Here is a 20,854-nt window from a genome sequence, read left to right on the forward strand (position 1 = left end):
CAGTCCCTTTTTCTATCCCCTCGAGTTTATAGACAACAAACAAAAAGATCAAGAGAGTATTGAGAAGGTGGCACCCCTTCACACACCAGCACATGGTCTCACTTCAGTTCCATCTCTTTCTTTTTAAACACACACACACACACACACACACACACACACACCCCAACAAGCTATTCCTGGAGCATCACTGAACAAAATAGGTTATTTCAAATTGCAGGATCACAGACTTGCGACACTTACTTTATAGAATGATTTTTATCCATAGTGCAAAATTTCAGTCTATCAGAAAGATGGTTAGCATTGTTTAAAAAAAAAAAAAATAAAAAAAAAAAATAATATATATATATATATATATATATATATATATATATATATATATATATATCCACATTAATTGTAATAATACCATGAAATCAATTCTCTCTCAAAACACACACACACACACACACACACACACACACACACACACACATTGTTGTTATTAAATACTGTTATGGGTGTCTTATTACATTCAGTTTGTTTCCACCTCGGCCTGTAGCAACCCGCTGGATCAGCTTCAATACACCTGAAAAGTGTGCACAACAGATGAAGGACATTTCAGCTCTGTGTGTGTGTGTGTGTGTGTGTGTGTGATTCATCAACCATGCTATAAGTGACAGCAATAATGACTAGATTTCCCTACTCTGCAGCACTAATCTACCTCGAAACTGTAGAGCATTTTCATACTCTTGAAAAGTATGTAAAATCACACCCACAGCCTCAGTGACACACGTACAAACACACACATTTGAGTTTTTAGCCCAGTTTTCAATTTTAGTTTTCAGAGCTGTAGTCATTCTTCAAAATGAGAAACTGGGTGAGTGTTAAGACCCTTAAGGAGAGGAGAGGAGAAGAGAGGAGAGAAAAGAGAGAAAAACAGATAGAAGCCACTCTTCTATGTGGAGCATGGGTTTGTCCTTTTAAAAATGGTCAGAGGCTATCTTTCTTTGAAGGGCACGGAAACTTTGTCTCATTCATTCTCTCTGGTATATTAATACAAAGCTGTTCATGGCTGTGATGGTTTAAAGGTTGCTGATAAAAGGCTTCTTTTTATACAGTCGTATACAGTCACAAGATCCCCTGACTCACATGAAATCATTATATTAAAATGCTGTTTTGACAACAATGTAGAAATTGTTAGTTACACCAAACCATCCAACAGGTGCCAAAATGACCAAAATACAGAAACAAATATGCAAAATGAGAAAACTGCTGTTGCTTAGGTCACTTATAATGAGAAAAAAAAATCAGCATACAAAAAACAAACAAACCACTAATAAGACTTTGAACTGAAATTTTGAAGCAATACTTGCAGCCTGTATGATATTTAAGTTGCAGCCATTTTAACCAGGATTAACATTCATATTTACATATTACATATTCATATCACATAATTACATATTAACATTCCTGTTTTCACTCCCCTAAAGCAAATGTGATGGAGGGCTGCTTAACAAGTAACCAAATGATTTGTGTTTAAACCTGGAAAGTTTGTTTCTAAATACCTTGTTTTAAGTGAATTCAAAACCAAACAAGTACTTAAATGTAAATATGCACAGAGCAATCTAACGAAATGTTAATACCAAAGACATGCACTGGGCCATGGTGCCTATTACTAAAAAATGGGTACATAGTTGGTAAGGACACCTCAGAAACTGGGTCCCTGAACGTATTCATGCCTAAGTACAGCCTGCTCACAGCTGTGGCTCTGAAAGCTACAGGAATGTTGAATGGAAGCAGCGTGTATTGAGTGAAATGACTTCCAGTGCAATGTACGTAATCAAATGTGTGTGCTAGATTGCCTGGGGCCAGAGAAACTTTCAGGAGAGCATGACCACAGACCAGACATGATCATGAATGCAGTGTTATTACATAAAGGCTATATAATGCATTAGTAGCCCTGCTAACATAGTGGACTGTCATAGATACATAACAATGGCATGAAAATATCATAGCAGTGTGTCTACAGTGCTGGTAAAAAAGGTTTTTCCACCTTGTTGCTTAATTTACATTTATCTGACACTTTTATCCAAAGCAGCTTACAATTATGACTGAGTACAACTTGAGCAATTGAGCACTCTCTTCAGGGGCCCACCAGTAGCAACTTGATAGTAGGGGGGCTTGAACCAGTAACCTTCTACTTACAACTCAAGTACCTTAACCACTGAGCTACCACAACCACCAAATATATGCATAACTTTAGATAACACAAGACAGACTTTTATGTTGAATTAAAAGTTACATTTTTAAGGAACTAAATTATAGCAATAAATGTAAGGAATTAAGTTATATACATTCACCTACCATGGGACTTATTTAGACCACAGTAGTCAGTATAAGAATATACTAATAATATTAATAAGAATATCTATAGTGCCACTATTTGCAACAGCATCTGATTGCAGTTTCCTCTGTAAATGTGATGAAAATCTGATGTGTTAAAGCCCAAAATCTCTAACCGTCAAATCTCAAAACCTTATCTGGAGCCAGATAAGTTCAAATAAGCTGTGTGCAGTTCTGTGAAATGAAAATTCTGAGACTGTGATGTTCTACCCGGAAGCTGTTTCGAGAATAGACAATGAAACCGCATAGATAATTCTTTGCGCGAAGGGGTCTGTGAAGAGTATGATGAGTGGTGGTGCAGTTTAGCGTGATTTGCTTTAGACTAAAAAGCACGCATTTCAGCATGTTTATGTAAATTGCACGCCTCAACAATATATACTTGATTTTAGTGGCAAATGGTGGGTACAGAATGATGGTAACTGTGGAATATTAAAACGAGCATCACCCTCTTCCATTTAAAAGCAAATAATTTGCTATGAAACACAACAATTTTATGACTCATATAAACAAGAGATTTTTGAGGGATTTCAATATTCTTTCTCTGTGTGTGTGCAACTGCATAATTATGATTATTGAATTGTGAAAAAAGTACCAAGCGGAACTTGTTTTGTAAGTCAGCCTAAGTCTTCTATAAACACACACACACACACACACACACACAAACACACTGCACAAATAGACTGCATCATGAAAGACAAAGTTAAGAAACAGGAGCAAAATAAACCATGGATTTAGGGTTTTTTCCTTTATATGTGCATTGAACCTTATGCAACCATGGCAAGTGTATGCTACTGCAGTCAAAATCTCACTCTTTAAAATACAGGCACTACTATATCCTCATACAGAATCAGACCAGCTTCTAAGGCTCTAGCATGCATACTGTGTGCCAAGTCACAAGTTCAAGCACGGTGTTTTACTGGTGCCATGACCCAGTCTTCACAAAAGCAATTTAGGTGTTTAGGAAGACTGTAGTGCATACAGTTAAGACTGTGTTTTAGGGTTACAAAATAATATGTTTGTGTAGAGCAAGCAAATGATGCCATTAAATAGTAGTAATAGCAGTCAAGTTGTAGAGTAAATAACAAACCATAATGACATTCAATTAATTATAACATGTATGTACATATATAGCTCATGGATGCAGTGTCCACTTTGCTGATAATCAGCATTTTCCATTCTATACACAAATCAAGCACACCATCAACCAGAATAGCAGGCCACTGCCAATACATACTCAGTTTCATTTTTTTAAAAATGATTAATGAATTTTTCCAAACTGTTAATCATTTACAAAATTGAATATTAAAATATTCAGATGTGGATAACAATTTGAAATTCAGGGTTTAATTACTGATGAATATGAATACTAGCCGACTTCTCTTTGGATCATTTGGATATGAGAATTTAACCAGAGTGAGAATTAATTCCATATACATTTATTGTGTGAACTATACACAATAATGACATCAAAGAATTGGAATGTAATATTTGCATTTCATTAACATGTCTAACATTGACTTTCAGAAATGAAGCAAGCATTGATGTATTTGTGAACTTTGCTTACAAGTGAATGATAACGTTGACAGTTATGACAGACAAAATCTCTGTGAGGAAAAATAATAAAAGCCTATTTACGCATGGGGGCTTTGATGTACAGTTTTTAACAGGAAATTATAAATCATTAGCTTGTAGGAAAAATTTTCAAATGTTGCTGCAGTCCTTTAACACCATACAGAGGATGTCACAGCTCCATTCACGGTACTTTACACCTAGTTTCAGTTGCATCCACTAAACTGAAGAATGCTAGTTTGCTAAGTGCTCTTGATACACTTGAATATCAAACTGTATAAAACTTCTGCTTCATCCAATGGTCAGAGCTAGAAAATGACACCCCAGTTACATGCTCATCCTTTTATCTGTGAATGAATGAATGAATGAAGTTGCAATTATATAGCACCTTTCTCAGAACCCAGTGCTAATTTACAATCAATACAAAGCTTTTACATCCATTCAAAACACACACACACACACATCTAGAGAGGAAAAACACCAACACACACTGCACTGCACACATGCCCTCCTTGTCCAGCCCCAAATGTCAATAACGGTAGCATTTTCCAGATGTTTAGAAGTTATCAGTTAACAGACAGAAGTCCATTTCTCTACAGAGGAGATCTTTATGTTGCTACAATGTTCCACTATGGAAAAAATTATATTTTTTATTACTAATATAGGATAACTAAGCTCAGTGACACATTGAAAATGTACATGCTTGAGCTGTACATTTTAAGTGAACACATGAAGCGAACACCTGAAATAATTTCCATGGTACGATCAAGCTGTTTTGAGTAGCACTGGTAAATGTTCCAAACACATTTCCACACAAATGCGGCTCAGCATGGACCCCTTACAGCCCTCCTCAGCTGAGGTTTTCTCAGCGCAAAGGTGCAGAACCATTCAGATGGGGTGGTGTAATGATGTAGGGATTCACTGATTGGTTCTACTCAAATGGAGGTAAGCCTCTTGCTGCCTTCCCTCTCATCACCAGCATGCAGCATTTAAATATGTCCTGCACTGTTTCGCACACTAAAAACAGTCTAAACAACTGCAGTCTATCCACCTCCTCAGACACATGCAGTGTAGGTAATCGTTTAGTGTCATATTTATTAGAAAACGTCACCGCTGCAAATACTTCCTGGTCCTAATTTCTAGCACAAAATGTAGGGAAAAAGAATGGCATAAAATTTCCTGACATGGCCATGACATGTAACCCACTGAGCCTACAGTTACATAAGGATATAGTGTATACTACATTTATGGCATTTAGCAGACGCTCTTATCCAGAGCGACTTACCAAAGTGTTTTGTCATTTACTCATAGAATATATCCAAGTACAGTAGGTTAGAATTAAACTTACCAATGAACTAGAATACAGGAATTAATGCTGATACCTAGAACTACAAAATACAAGGTCTATCTTAAACAATGATAAATGCTATAAGCAATAAGTGCTAGAGTTTGTTAAACAACATAAACAGTACCTTACAATAAGTACTAAATTAGTCAGTCAATATGGGAGTAGTGTCAGTTATCCTTTAAATATTCTGCAAATAGATGGGTCTTCAGTCTGCGTTTGAAGACTGCAAGGGACTCTGCTGTCTGGACAGCAAGTGGGAGCTCATTCCACCATCTTGGAGCCAGGACAGAAAACAGTCTTGATGCTTGTCGTCCATGAGACCTGAAGCAAAGTATTTCAAGCCGAGCCGTACTTGAGGTTCGAAGTACTCGAGGTACAGATCGGGCTTTGACCATTGACCTCATGTATGAAGGGGCTGGTCCATTTTTGTATTTGTAGGCAAGCATCAAGGTTTTAAATCTGATGCGTGCCGCTACAGGGAGCCAATGAAGGGAGCGCAGCAGTGGAGTAACGTGTGAACTTTGGAAGATTGAAGACCAGTCATGCTGCTGCATTCTGGAGAAGCTGTAGAGATTTGATGGCTCTTAGAGGAAGACCAGCAAGTAGTGAGTTGCAGTAGTCTAGCTTTGAGATCACAAGAGACTGCACAAGCACCTGGGTAGCTTCCTGCGAAAGAAAGGGTCAAATCCTTTAAATGTTACAAAGGAGGAATCTGCAAGACCAAGTTAGATTAGAAACATGAGTTGAGAACAACAACTGGTTGTCCATAGTTACGCCCAGGCTACGGGCAGCTTCGGATGGTGATACCAGGGAGTTCTCAAAGGAAACAGTGAGGTCATGGTAAGGGTTGGGAGTAGCTGGGATAACCAGAAGCTCAGTTTTACTGGGGTTGAGCTTCAAGTGGTGGGCTGTCATCCAGGATGCAATGTCAGTCAAGCATGCCGAGATATGTCTGGAGACCTGCGTGTCAGAGGGTGGAAAGGAAATAAATAATTGAGTGTCATCGACATAGCAGTGGTAGGAGAAACCATGAGAAGATATTACATCACCAAGAGAATGAGTATACAAAGAGAAGAGAAGGGGGCCCAATACTGAGCCTTGTGGAACACCAGTGGAGAGTCTACACGGTTTGGATGTGGATCCTCTCCATGTCACCTGATAGGACCGTCCATCCAGATAGGACTGAAACCATCTCCAAGCGGAGCCAGTCACACCAAGCCTGAAAGAACAGAGAGAAGAATGTTGCGGTTCACTGTGTCAAAGGCTGCTGAAAAGTCTAGAAGAATCAAAACAGATGACTGTTTGGCAGCTTTAGCGGCATGAAGTTTCTCAGTCACCGCTATGAGGGCCGTTTCTGTGGAATGTGCCAGTTTGTAGCCAGACTGATTGGGATCATGCAGCTGGTTCTGGGTGAGAAAAAGAGACAATTGATTATAAACTGCTCGTTCAAGGGCTTTTGAGAGGAAAGAGAGAAGTGATACCGGTCTGTAGTTGGTAATGCTGGAGCTGTCAAGTGTGGCCTTCTTGAGGATTGGTACCACCTTGGCGGTTTTGAATGCAGTAGGCACATATACAGAAGATAAGGAGTTGTTGATGATGACAGAGATGAAAGGAAGCAGATCTCTTGCGATTGTCTGGAACAGAGGAGAAGGAATCAGATCCAGTGGACATGTAGTCTGATTGCTGGAAGTCAGGAGTTGAAGAATTTCATCTGTGGAGAGAGGAGAAAAAGAAGTCAGAGTTGGATGTTGGGGAATGCACATTAGTTGGAGGAGTGGGAACAGAGGAAAAGGACTGGCAGATTACTGCAACCTTCTCCTCAAAGAAGGTCATAAAATCTTCCGAAGTAAGAGATGAGGAAGGGGGGGGGGGGGATTAAGGAGAGAAGAAAAATAGTGAAGAGCTTGCGTGGATGAGATGATCATTCGAATTTCTCTCAGTAGTAGGATGACTTTGCAGATGTTACTTCCAATGAGAACTTGGAAAGGAGAATGAGCTAAGGTCTGAATCTACACAAGATTTCCTTTACCACCTCTCTGCAGTCCTTAGTTCTCTCCTGTGGCAGCGAAGTGTTTCTGTTAGCCAGGGGGCAGGTGGGGAGGACTTAGGGGATCTAGAGGAGAGAAGGCACAGAAGATTCATTGATGAGGAGAGTGTAGAATTGAAAGTATTTGTAACTGTATCCAAAGAGAGAGAGGATAGAAAGTCAGGATGAGGAAGGTGGACAAAATAGTAGAAGTAAGGGAAGAGGGAGTTATGGAGTGCAGGTTGTGGAGGAAGGAGGAACATATTGGAGAGGACTGGGTGGAAAGAGAAGGAAGGGAGAGAGAGAAAGATAGAAAGTGATGGTTCGAGAGGTGGAGGGGGGTGACTGCGATGTCCGATGTTGTGGTGGTACGGGCGAAGATCAGGTCCAAAACATTGCTCGCTTTGTGAGTCGGAGGAGAGTGGTTGAGGATGAGGTCAAATGCTGTCAACAGCAGAAGGATGCAGGAGGAATGCAGCTTGTCTGATGTAAGGTTGAAGTCACCAAGGAGAATGAGTGGATTTCCTTCAATGGGGAAATGACTCAGAAGGATGTCGAGCTCATCAATGAAGTGATCTACGGAACCTGGAGGGCAGTAGATGACAATGATAATACGTTTGGTGGGGAAAGACACTGTAATGGCATGAAATTCAAAAGAGGAGATGGAAAGTGTAGAGAAAGAAAGTGGAGTGAAACACCACTCTTGAGACATTAGTAAACCTGTGCCAGCACCCCTGCCAAGACGCCTCAGAGAATGCGTAAATGAAAAGGCAGAGGACAGGGCAGCCAGAGTCGCCGAGTTCTCAGGGGAGATCCATGTTTCTGTCAGAGCCAGGAAGTGTAGGAAGTGGAGGGATGCTAATGCTGAGATGAAGTCAGCCTTCTGGACAGCAGATTGGCAGTTCCAGAGCCCTCCAGCCACCACGATATGTGATGGTATGAAGCGTTGTGGGTCAGTGAGGTTGCTGAGATTGCGACATCTATGATTGTGTCGAGGAGATCTATGGGATATGTGGACAGGAATTGCGAAGCACATTTCAGATGCTTGATTTGTGGATGTATGAGATAAAGGATTGCGATAATATGAGAAGATACTTAGCTGAGTTTGTGAAGTCCTGTAGGTGAGATGTAGATGAACTGATTGAGAACACCACCAAACCTCCTCCAGATGTTGATTAGGAGTCATCCTAATTTAACTCAGTTCAATAAGTGCTGAGCCCACCCATCAATTCACACCTGAGGTCAACTACACCTGTAAGTGAGTAATTACCGCTACCAAGCAACTAACAACTAGGTTTAGACAACAATTTCACAGAATCTAAGACAAAAGTAAGTGAACTCAGAGCCTACCTTAACCAACCAGATGATAATCCAACGAGACAAACCAAAGCACACATACTAAGCTACACACTCGAGCTAGATATGTACAAATGCACAAAAGACATCATATATACAATCACTGCACACTTTATTAGATACACCTTAGAGAATTTTGTGGGAGCTCAGTAATTAAGGTAGTTGACTTGTAATCAGAAGGTTGCCAGTTCAAGCCCCACCACTGCCATGTGCCCACTGTTGGGTGCCTGAACAAGGCCCTTAACCCTAATTGCTCAAGTTGTGTTCAGCCAGAATTGTAAGTAAATTGTAAGTCCTTGAGCCCTCTCTGTTCATAGGTATTATTCAGCAGTTAAGGTATTTGACCAGTAATCTGAGAGTTGCCTGTTCAAGTCCCACCACTGAGTTTACACTGTTGGGTTCTTGAGCAAGGCCCTTAACCCTCAAGTGGTAATTGTCTGTGTTTTTGGATAAAAGTGTCAGCTAAATGCTGTAAACGTAAGGACCTATAGGTTCACTTTACAGGTATACCATTACAGCTTGTAGCACATCTGATGTCCCTTTCCAGTCTCGCAACAGTGAGTTTCAGACCACAGGACTGCTACTAAACAGATATTATTTGGATATCAGATTATTTACAAAACATCAATGACACGGATAGTGCAGTTGGAGTGGGAGAGGTATGAATAGTAGTGTTGGAGTTTTCACACATCTTTGTTAATTCTGATTTGAGAATGGATGGCCATCAATAAATATCTAACCCGGAGTGGTCCTGTTTTCAGATGCCAATCACTGATATGGCTAACACAATTATTTTTTTGTTGTTGTTACATAAACACAGATTGTGCTTTAGGCCTAGTCCACCCTAAGACAGATAAATTAGAAAACACAGCTTTTGTGTTTAGGCTACTAGCGTTTTCAGTCTTTCAGAATTGTCAATAAGTTCCTCATCCACAATAAAACACAAAAACGATGAAAAAGGTGAATGGTGAGCAGGCACGAGTGTTTGACCTATGGTTCTTGTCATTTCCACCACAGGCTTTTGTTTACCTACTGTAGTCATGTGGAATGTAGCTGCCAGTACAAAGAGAAAATGATGAGAAATAAACAGATGGCTTCTTTGTCTGGACAGATAACAAAGTCAAGCAACTAAAACTTGAAATTAAAACACCTACTGCAGTAAACAGCATTACAACAGGTTTTGCCTTTTTGGAACTGCGGAGGTCACATGACAAACTTTGTCATGTTTTCTAAAAGCTACGTTTTCCGTTGTCCATATTATAACACCAAAGCGTTGAGTTTTCATTGGTGGAAAACACCATTTTAGTGTGCATGAAAGGGCAAAACATGAAAACAGATGCATTTTTCACTTTACACATGTTAGTATGGACTAGGCCATAGTATACCTGTACATCCAAATGTACATCCATAAACATATGGTGTACCTACAAGGTGTTTCGAATGTGGTGTTCTATGAATGTATATACTGGCAAACATAACACAGAGGCTTCAAAATGACAGCTTTGTTTGTTAGGAGGATGAGCCTTTTTTAAACCATGAATCATTCTTGTTTAGTTGTTTTTCTCATGCCTAGCCTATGGCAGGAATGTCTCATAATTGCATATATGTTGAAGATAATTAGCAAGATCACATACAGAAGGAACAGTATAACAGCAAAGTGGAATATATACCATGGCATTTTGTAAGATTCTGTTCGTTGATGAACTGAACCACCATGTATGATAGTGTGCTCAAAACAGAAACCCACATTGATTAGTAGTTTCACTGGAACATCTTTGTGAAGACTGGAGAGTCTTTACATGAAGGCTTATAAAGAACTTCTTTCAAAGCTAGGAATGAGTTTTTATCAAAGGTCGCAAAATCAACTGTCTTAGCTACTCCATTCTCCCCCATTTTTGCAAGAATATCAGGTTGGTCCCAGATGATCCTGAGAACAAGGATGAAGTTACTCAATGGGAACACTGTGATAGATAGCTTCTTGAACTCCATTGGTTCCACTATGCGCCACAAAGGCCATGGTCTTGGGGTGGCCAAGGAGATCATTATGTGGTATCCATTCCATCATTAAGTTATTATTGCCCAATGTAGATGGTCTTTCTCAATTGTACCTTCAAAAAACATTCTGTGGAAGATCTGCAAAAGCCTCTGCTATTGCACTGGATACACCCTGTGAAAGATGTCCAATCAAGATGTCCAAAGACATGATAATGGGACCATGTTCACCAGAACTCTGAATAGCAACAATATAAACAATAAAGAGCAAAATAAGTAGTGAGACAAAATAATAATAATAATAATAATAATAATAATAATAATAAAAATAAAGAAATAAGCAATGTTTATTCCAGTTTTTTAGAAGTCCTACTCTAGGTTTGACGGTATACGTGTGTCCAAAACCCATATTGTAAAACAACATTTCAAGGGCGATGGAGAAATAGTTGACTGGGGTGGAGGGGTGGTGAGCTACAGCAGGGGGCATCAGGGGGTGATGGGAGGAGCCATACCAGCTGAGAATCATTAACAACATAACATCAGGTGTACATGTACCTCAGCAGAAACAGAGAATAGATTATTAGACATGTCCAAGTACCAAGGTGTGTAAATTAGAGAACTATAACGTGCAAAGAGGCACTTCAGCAGATATAGCTATGGCAGCACAGCTAAAAGCATAGAGCTAGAAGGAAACACAGGCATGATGGCTCCCTGGAACGTCAGCACTCTACCACTCTCAGTTAACAAAGTGGAGTGACCAAAAAGAGGTGAAGTGATAGAATATTAACATCCCAGTTTACCATAGCTCTCAATGCCCATGGATCCCCCAGATCCACACCTTTAGCTAATATTGGAAGTATTTAATAAAATGCCTAGCTATACAGATAGGCACATTTTGATATAAGCAGACATGGTGGGTAATAATGTGCTAGGAGTTTACTAAGGTACTGGGGGGTAAGTAACGTCTTATGGTAGTCCTCAAGAGCTACTAAAAGAGGTTTAGAAGGCATGCACTGGAAGTCACCAATATAAACAACATTTGACATAGTACATTGTGGAAACCCGAGGGGTAGATTCAGGTAATGACCTATAAAGGTGCCACTAACTGAAACAGTGTCAGTGTCAAGTCATATTTAGTATCTTTGATGGACTGCATTAGTTTGTCTTCCATCAAGACCCTTATTATTTGTCTTTCCTTCTCAGTAATTTCTCCTGTTTTGCGCCACACCTTCATCTCCAGTTTCACGCGAGCCCAGATGAACCCTCCCTCAGGATTTCCAAGAGCCTGTTCATAAATTTCTTAATAAATTCCTGATCAAAGCTGCCAAGGCTTTGTATAGTAACGGATGTTTAAAGCAGGGAAGCTTCTGTACCAGCTATCTAGGGTCTGCATGACTGTGACATTGTGACCTTTGTCATGAAGTGCCTCAATCAAGATTTTCATGTTGACCCAGTGGCTGCCATCTACTGGGTAGACGAGAATGTTCCCTCCATCGACAGAGGCTACCAGCAGGGCAGCCAAAACCATGACTCAAGCGTGTATGTTCTGTCCAATCACTGTAAAACCTTTAATGAAGAGGAAGATAGTAAGAAATCCACTGAGAAAGCAAAATCCATTTGAGTGTAGTCTGTATTATTTCAATAAAAACTACAACAGGATGAGGTTAAATGTTGAAGATTCTAAATTCTTTTAAGAAAATAGATGACTATCAGAAAACAATACCTGTCTTATTTTTACATTTTAAAGATGTAGTTTATACATTATATATTCATGTAGAAAATTAAAATACAATAGGAAAACATTACAAATATGAAGGATGAAGTTACTCAGAAATAACCAACAATTACATGTTCTATTTAATTTTAAAATATTAATTTAAAATTATTTATAGACAAAACAGCATTTAATATAATTTCTATTTTAAAATAACATAGTATTTGTAGCATTTGATGCTATCATTTCTCAACATATAGTGCAAAAGGATCAACCACATGTTTGTGGAGAATAAAGATTTTTTATTGATATATGGCTAATCCAAAAACAAAAAGTCAGATAACAGGTCAATATCAAAACCAAGACAGAAGAAGGGTAAAAAACCAGAAGGAATCAATGCCAGAAAAAGAAATCATTCAGGCAAACAGGTGAAATCCTAAAAATCCTAAAAAAAAAAAAGTCAAGTAATATAAAACCCATTAGCCAGTAAACTAAAAATATAAATGAATGAAAAGTAAAGTTCTTGCAGTGTGTAAAATTATGACTAGAATGCCACCAAAGTGCATGTCATAAATGTAGTCCCTTAAGAAAGTCTTGTCTCTGGGTTAACTGACTTTCTGTGTGTACTTGAGAGTATTTGAGTGAAAGTTCATTCAGCAGTAGGAGAAAGAGCAAGTAGCCCTTGCGTTCTGAACTCCTGTTAATGATTTCCCATTCATTACCACTGATTACTACTGCAATAGGTCAGAATCATTGTGCTCAAACTTTGGGATGTTGGCAAAAAAAGGAAATATGAATTGCACAAAAATAAAAATTAAAATCATTACAAGATCCAAAGTATTTAAAAAAGAAAAAGTGTTCCACACCTGTAATGGGGCAGGGTTGAACCACAATAATCCAAGCACATCTTGTATCCGGCTAAATCTTAGGCTGCAAAAGGCAGAAGTGTCTCCCTCTAATCTCTCTCATCCACCATGTAAAAAGTATGTCCCTCAAGATTAAACCAAAAACACTTATGCAAGAAAGGTTACAGTAAAGGCTAATTGTGATAAAATGATTACAGAATTATGAAATCAAAGAGGACTGTACAACTACTATATTAGTACCATGATGAAATTGAACTAATTTACAGTTTATTATTTAAATCTGAATAATTACAGTGACTCACAATGCATTACTATCTTATTGCCTTACTAAACATTTATCAAAACTGACTCTGGTATGCTGCAAACCCACCGGGATCCACACAGGGATCCGTGAGTCTTTTTATCCTCCACCTGTATTTACCAGGACCATACAATATTCGTCTTTTCAATACATGAATGGGACATTATTGGTCTGTGTAACTCATCAAAGTGTTATCGACAACACTTGCGCTGATCTGTGTATTGTACTCGGTAGTCTACCCAGCTGAGCTTTTAATGTAGAAATACAGAAGAGATTCCCCCATCATCATGAAAATATTTTCTTTTTAGATTACTATATGTGAACATTATGACCTGTTCTATGTTTTATTATTTTTACTGGTAATATTTACGAGTAACTTTGATTACAAGCATGTTCATATAACATATAACTGAAATGTGTAAAATCTCCACCTAAGTCTCCTATTTAACCTGCTTTCTTAAGAAAGAATGAATATCCATGTCATCTATCTTTTGGGTTTGTGCTTAATGAGAGAGCACCAGGTCTGGCAGATGCTATAAATAGTGTAACTTTTAAAGTATCAGTATTGATAAAGCCCACAGTTTTAATAAATCTGAGAAGGAAAACAATAACTCATGCCTGGCCACCCCAAATTATAACGTTATGTGATCACAATAATATGACATTCAGAAAAACACAATATTCAAACGTAATTCATTAATGACATTTAGCTGACACTTTTATCTAAAGTGACTTACAATTATGATTGAGTACAACTTGAGCAATTGAGGATTAAGGGCCTTGCTCAGGGGCCCAACAGTGGCAAGCTGGTAGTGGTGGGGCTTGAACCAGCAACCTTCTACAAGGCACAAGTCAAGTACCTTAAGCCCTGAGCTACCTCTAATTCACATACCTAAAGCTGACTTTCAGTAATTAAGCCAGCGTTAATATTACTTTTTTTAACCTTAGCTTATGATAAAGTGATACGCATCATAAAAATTGATTATACATTGGTATTGAAACTGATCTTAACTTATTAGACATTTTCAGTAATCAGGATAAGCAGTCAAAAACGTGCTAAAATATATCTGATTAACAGTTATCATTTTGTGAGGGTTTCCAATTTCCAATAAAGTTCTCTAGAATAAGAATAGACAAAATCTATGTGAGGAAAGGTAACAAAAGCCTGTTTGCACAATGGGCTTTGATGTGCAGTGCTGAACTGGACCTGACAAGCTAGTAGATTCTAGTTAGTTCTAGTTCAAGTTAGTAGATTTTTTTTTCAAACGCTAGTGTAGTCTTTTGAAACTGCACAGAGGATATCTCAGCTCCATTCACAGCACATTACACCCAGTTTCAGCTGCATCCACTAAACAGATGAATGCTAGTTTGCTCTTGTTGCATTGAATTTTAATCTGTATAAAACTTCTGCTTTATCTAGTGATCACAGCTGGAAAATGTCACAGTGTTACATGTCCTTTCTTATGTTAAGAGAAAGCACACACACCAACACACTACAGTGCACAATGCCCTCTTTGCTCAACACCAAATTTCACCATGAGTAAACGTGATATTTTCAAGATGTTTATCAATTATCAATTAACAGGAAGAAGTGCATTGTTGTACAGAGGAGTGCTTCATGGTGCTAAAATATTATGGATTCACTAAGGAAAAATTATACATACTGTAAATAATTTGACAATTAACTACAATGATATATTGAACAGTACAATCTTGAACCATACATTTTAACTGAACACATTGAGAAACACCTGAAACAATATGTTACTGTCATGGTAAACCACAACCAGGTCACAACTGTCAAACTTCAAACTAAGAAAAACAAAGAGCATCAATCATTTGTCACAAATATTATACACCCTTATTCCTAGACCTGAGCTAAATGCTCAAGCTATATATGTAAATATAACCCAATATTTGTAAATCCTAAACATGATTGCAAATGCACAAAATACATCAATTATACAATCACTGACCACTTTATTAGATACACCTTATAGGACATATAGGTTCACTTTACAGGTATACCATTCCAGCCTTCCACTCCCCCAGCAGCAGCCAGTTTCAGACCACAGGGCCACTGCTGAACGGATACTGCTGAACGGGTGGCAGAATATTTACAATACAGCACTGCCACTGACATGGTAGTGGAGTTGGAGTGGGAGAGGCATGCATAGTAGTGTTGCTGGAGTTTTCACACATCGTTGTTACTGCTGAGTCGAGAGTGGACAGCCAGCCATAAATATCCAACCAGGAGTGGTTGTTTTCAGAAGCCTAATATAGCTAACAGCTTTTTTGCATGCCCACAGATTGTGCTACAGTCTCTAACTATACACACATAACCATAAGCTGTACCTAAAAGGTGTTTCTGATGTAGTTTCCAATGAATGTATAACTCGCAAGTGGAACACAGAGGCTTTAAAATGACTGGTTTGTTTATTAGAAAGACCAGCCATTTTTTAAACAATAAATCATTCCTGTTTGGTTGTTTTTTTCATGCATAACCTATGGTAGACGTATATCATAATTGCATATAGGGTGAAGATAATTAGAGAGATCACAAAGAGTAAGAACAGCATGACATCAACAGAGTGGTAGATATAAGATGGCATTTTGTAAGATTCTGTTCGTAGATGAGCTGCACCACCATGTCTGATGGCATGCTCAATCCAGAAAACTGCATTGTCTAATGGCTTCACCGGTGTGTCTTTGTGGAGTTTGGAGAGTCGTTGCATATTTTCCCGGTATGAGGGCTCATAAAGAACTTCTTTTATGGCTAGAAGGAATGAGTCTTTATCTAAGGTTGCAAAATCAATAGTCTTAGCTACTCCCTTTACCCTCATTTTTGCAAGATTGTCAGGTTGGTCCCAGATGAGCCCAAGACCAATGATGGGAACACCATGATAGATAGCTTCTTGAATCCCATTGGTTCCACCATGTGCCACAAAAGCCCTTGTTTTAGGGTGGCCAAGTAGATCATTCTGTGGTATCCAGTCCATCATTAAAGTATTATTCCCCAATGTAGATGGTCTTTCTCCTTTGTACCTCCAAATAACTTTGTGTGGAAGCTCTGCAAAGGCCTCTGCTATTGCACTGGTTACGTCTTGTGGAAGATGTCCAATCAAGGTGCCCAAAGACATGACAATGACACCATGCTCACCAGAACTATGCACAAAGTCTTCAAGATCTTTTGGAAGAGGTTTAGAAGGCTTGCACTGGAAGCCACCAATATAGACTATATTTGGCATAGTAGGTCGTGGAAACTCAAAGATGAAATCAACCCTGAAGAGCCACAAATCTGCTCCTTGGACTATTTCAAAGTAGTTTACTCCTGGACCAAACATTTCATGACTCAGTGCATTATAACTTGGGGTTAGAAAATACTTAACCTGTAATTCAATAACAAAGTACATGACTACATTAAATGTTCTCTCAAAAAAACTCATGCGGTCTGATAAACCCAACATTGGCAAAGGGACATAAGAAAGTGGTGTCGGAGCTATTGCAAAATGGCCCTCACCAACTATGGTCCACCGAACATTAAAGACGAGGGGTAGTTTCAGGTAATGACCTATAAACGTTCCAGTAACTGAAACAGGGTCAGTAAGAATCAAGTCATATTTGGTGTCTTTGATAGACTGCAGTAGCGATTTGTCTTCCATCAAGACCCTTAGTATTTGTCTTTCCTTCTCAATCATTTCTCCTGTTTTGGCCCACACCTCTAACTCCAGTTTTATGCGAGCCCAGATGGAGCCCTCCCTCAGGATTTCCAAGAGCCGGTTCACAAATGTCTTAATAAATTCCTGATCAAAACTCCCAGGGCTTTGTATAGTAATGCACGTGTAAAGTGGGGAAGTTTCTTCAATGTACCAGCTATCTAGGGTCCGCATGACTGTGACATTGTGGCCTTTGGCGTGAAGTGCCTCAATCAAGATTTTCATGTTGACCCAGTGGCTGCCATCTACTGGGTAGACGAGAATGTTCCCTCCATCGACAGAGGCTACCAGCAGGGCAGCCAAGAAGATGACACAAGTGTGTATGTTCTGTCCAATCATTGTAAAACCTTTAATGAAGAGGAAGATAGTAAGAAATCCACTGAGAAATCAAAATCCATTTCATTTGGGTCTGGTCTGAATTATTTTAATAAAAGCTACAACAGTATGTGGTTAAATGCTAAATATTCTAGATTTTTAAAGAAATAATATGACTATCAGAAAACAATTGGGGGTAAGGAATTTTTAAAAATGTATTTTATACATTATATATTCATTTAGAATATTACAATACAATCGGAAAACATTACAGTATCAAAGATGAGACTACTCAGAAACCATTAATTAAATCTTCCATTTAACTGTCAGATATTCAGAGAAATGTTTTTTAATGTAAAAGTATTTATACATAAAACTGCATTTAATTTATTTTATATTATAATAAGAGATACAACTACAACTGAGATGAACAAAATGTTGAGGAAAATTAATCTTGCTAGTGATTGTAAATGATAATTTACTTTCCCATCAGAAGCTTTTAAACCTAGTCCTAAAAAATAACTAAAAATAAATAGTAAATCATTTTCCCAAAATGTAATATTCATCACAATTTAATTATATGAAAACTCAGCTTTGAAGTGGGCAAAGTCAGTAATTTTCTGTCATCAAGTCATTTTCTCTCAATGCATTTGCCAGAAAAAACCAAAAAAAAAACAAGTACTTATAATGTGTAAAGTCATTACCAGAATGCTGACTTAGTGCATGCCGTAAATGCGATCCCCTAAGAAAGTCTTGTCGCTGGTTTAACTGACTGCCTGTGCCAACTTCTCTGTGTACTTGAAGGTATCCGAGTGAAAGTTCATTCAGCAATATAAGAAAGCAAAGTACTTGCATCCTGAACTTCTGTTAATGATTTACCATTCATTAACATTGCAATAGATCAATACAATTGTCCTCAAACTGGACTGCTGGCAAAAAAGGAAACAGTAACTGCAAATAGCAGCACATAGGCTGCAATGGAAACTGTTCTGAAATTTATGTAGTCTGATAATAAGTGATGAAAACAATACTCAGAATACATAGCTTTGGGGATCTTTACTCCAAGACTGTGCAGCTATGCAGTGGTGGCCTGTGGTGCTGGTTTGTACCGATGCCTTCTGACATGCATGAGCATGTCCCATAAAGGGAGCGTGGCATTCTTAAAGAACAAACTGCAGTACAATTGTTTGCTTTTTTTTGTAATAATCATAAAGTATTTTCTGGATATAACCGCAAAAACTTTACAATGGTTTCATTTGGTTATTTCTGTTTCTGTGATCTTCCAGATGTGCAATTTCTCACTTGATTACATTTATATAGATTTTACAAACTTTTAGACATTCTTTCAGTCATCGCACTACATTGTACCATACATGGCACCCTACATTTTTCATTCTACATACATTGCACCTTTCCTAACCTAAATAACCTAAATGTAAGAGAACAGGTTAATGTTCTTGGGCATTAAATAATTTTTTTAAAAACAAAGCCTCTGTCATGCCTTCCACACAGACACAGCCTCCCACGGACTACATTACCCACAGGCCTCCTCTTTGTTACCTCTGCCTGTGTTGTGACTAGTCTTTGGATATTCCCTTTCAACATTAAACTACTTCTGTTGTCCTGCGATCGACTCCGTCTTTGTTCACTGAACCCTGACAGCCCCAATAGACAATATTCAACAGTGGACCCTTAGTGTGTTCCATTGTCTTATACATTTTAGGGTTTTTCTATTGCTCTAATATAACTAACTGAGACAACTCAACATTAGATAACTGCAGATGGTTTCTGATTAGTTTTTTTGTTTGTTTGTTTTTTGTCTTGACTTGTTTTTTGACTTTAAAGAAGGCTTGGTTTAGTTACGCATCACAAAGGCCATGATGACACGTATGGTAATAATGCTCTCACTTAATAGCAATATCATATGTACACCACCAAACTTCACAGTGTGTACATTCATTTTTGGTATCTCTATGCTCTCTTTTCACTTTTTTGCTAAAGGTATTTTGGTGTTAGGTACTGGGTGTCATCTTACATGTCCGCACAATATGTCTGAAATACCAAACTTGTAAATAAAAGGGGGAAACAATTAAAAATTACAAACCACTTCAAATCAATGTTCCTCTGACATTTTAGCAAACTCCAGGTACTGATACACGTGGGTTTATGAGAGTATATATTTTCTCCTCACTTCCAAATAGCTAGCCTGACCTCACCCATGTAGATGAGTGATAGTGATATTGAACACAGGTCAGGATGCCTCCTCTCCTCTGGCACAGTGATATGAATGAAGAACTGAAGCTAATGATCTGCTTCACATGTGTAGATTACATGTCATTCTGATGTTTGGCCCAACCACAACTAAAGCGTTTGGTTGTCTGTATGTCCCATATGTTGAGCAGCAACCACATAATTTGCTTTTCAGGAGAGTAGGCATTTACACGCAAGTAGATATGATTATGAACTAACTAACTAACAATGGTGAAGTACCGAAGGCTTATTAACGTTATATCAGTCTCATTCTTACATTAGTTCTTATTTTGTGCAGTAAACGAATAAAACTGAATACAACAACAAAGACAATAACTGAGATCAGAGGGACGAACAATTGCACAAGCCAGAAATCGGTTTAGCTAGGGCGCTAGCTAAGACTAGCATTTTCCAAGAAGATATCGGAGCTAGCGGTGAACGTCACTGCCGGAGGGTTATCTAAAAGAGGAGGAGATTCCTATTCCTATATCGACTAACCAGGGGAGTGAATATGAATAGGATTATCCCTAGGAAATGCACCTCGCTACAGACACACCGAGATAGCATATGAATGGACCGAATGTAGCTCTTACGTCAGTTTCCAGGGACAATCGTCAATTTGGCCGGTCCTTCCGCGCAAATGGGATCGCTGAAGGTGAGGTGTGGTCGTGGTAGGCTGGAAATACACCCGGTTCTGTGCGCTGCCAACGACCCCTTACCAAAGATTGTTCCAAATCGGCGAGCCTGAACTTCACCGAGAGTGTAGAACTGAGATGGACGGTTCCTTTACTTCTCTGGTGTCAATGCGAGAGCGTTTCCTAGACGTAGTTTGTACAAATCTAAGGTTGACTAAGTATCACTAATTAATGTTGACCAAACAGGATTAATTACCAGCGATGCAAAACAAGAATTCGACTATCTTGACGGAATAGTGGAAAACAAATTAAATGGTTTAAGACACACACTAGATATAAGATGAACATGAAATAAAGACAGTATTCTAAGTACTTGAATGTACT

At 38.5% G+C, this 20,854-nt stretch overlaps 2 protein-coding genes and 1 pseudogene across 2 annotated transcripts in view; 1 reads left to right on the top strand and 2 right to left on the bottom strand.

The window, feature by feature from the left end:
- The window catches only part of elfn1b (extracellular leucine-rich repeat and fibronectin type III domain containing 1b), a 79,566-nt gene that overhangs the window by 21,425 nt on the left and 37,287 nt on the right, over positions 1-20,854 (top strand). The window lies entirely within an intron of this gene.
- On the bottom strand, positions 10,222-12,201 carry LOC113574927 (annotated as a pseudogene).
- On the bottom strand, positions 15,958-17,510 carry LOC113574946 (UDP-glucuronosyltransferase 2C1-like). The gene has a single exon (XM_035535063.1). It carries the CDS (start codon positions 17,493-17,495, stop codon positions 16,026-16,028), a length of 1,470 nt encoding a protein of 489 aa, XP_035390956.1. The 5' UTR covers positions 17,496-17,510; the 3' UTR covers positions 15,958-16,025.

This window comes from Electrophorus electricus, chromosome 16, assembly GCF_013358815.1.
Source record: "Electrophorus electricus isolate fEleEle1 chromosome 16, fEleEle1.pri, whole genome shotgun sequence".
NCBI lineage: Eukaryota > Metazoa > Chordata > Actinopteri > Gymnotiformes > Gymnotidae > Electrophorus > Electrophorus electricus.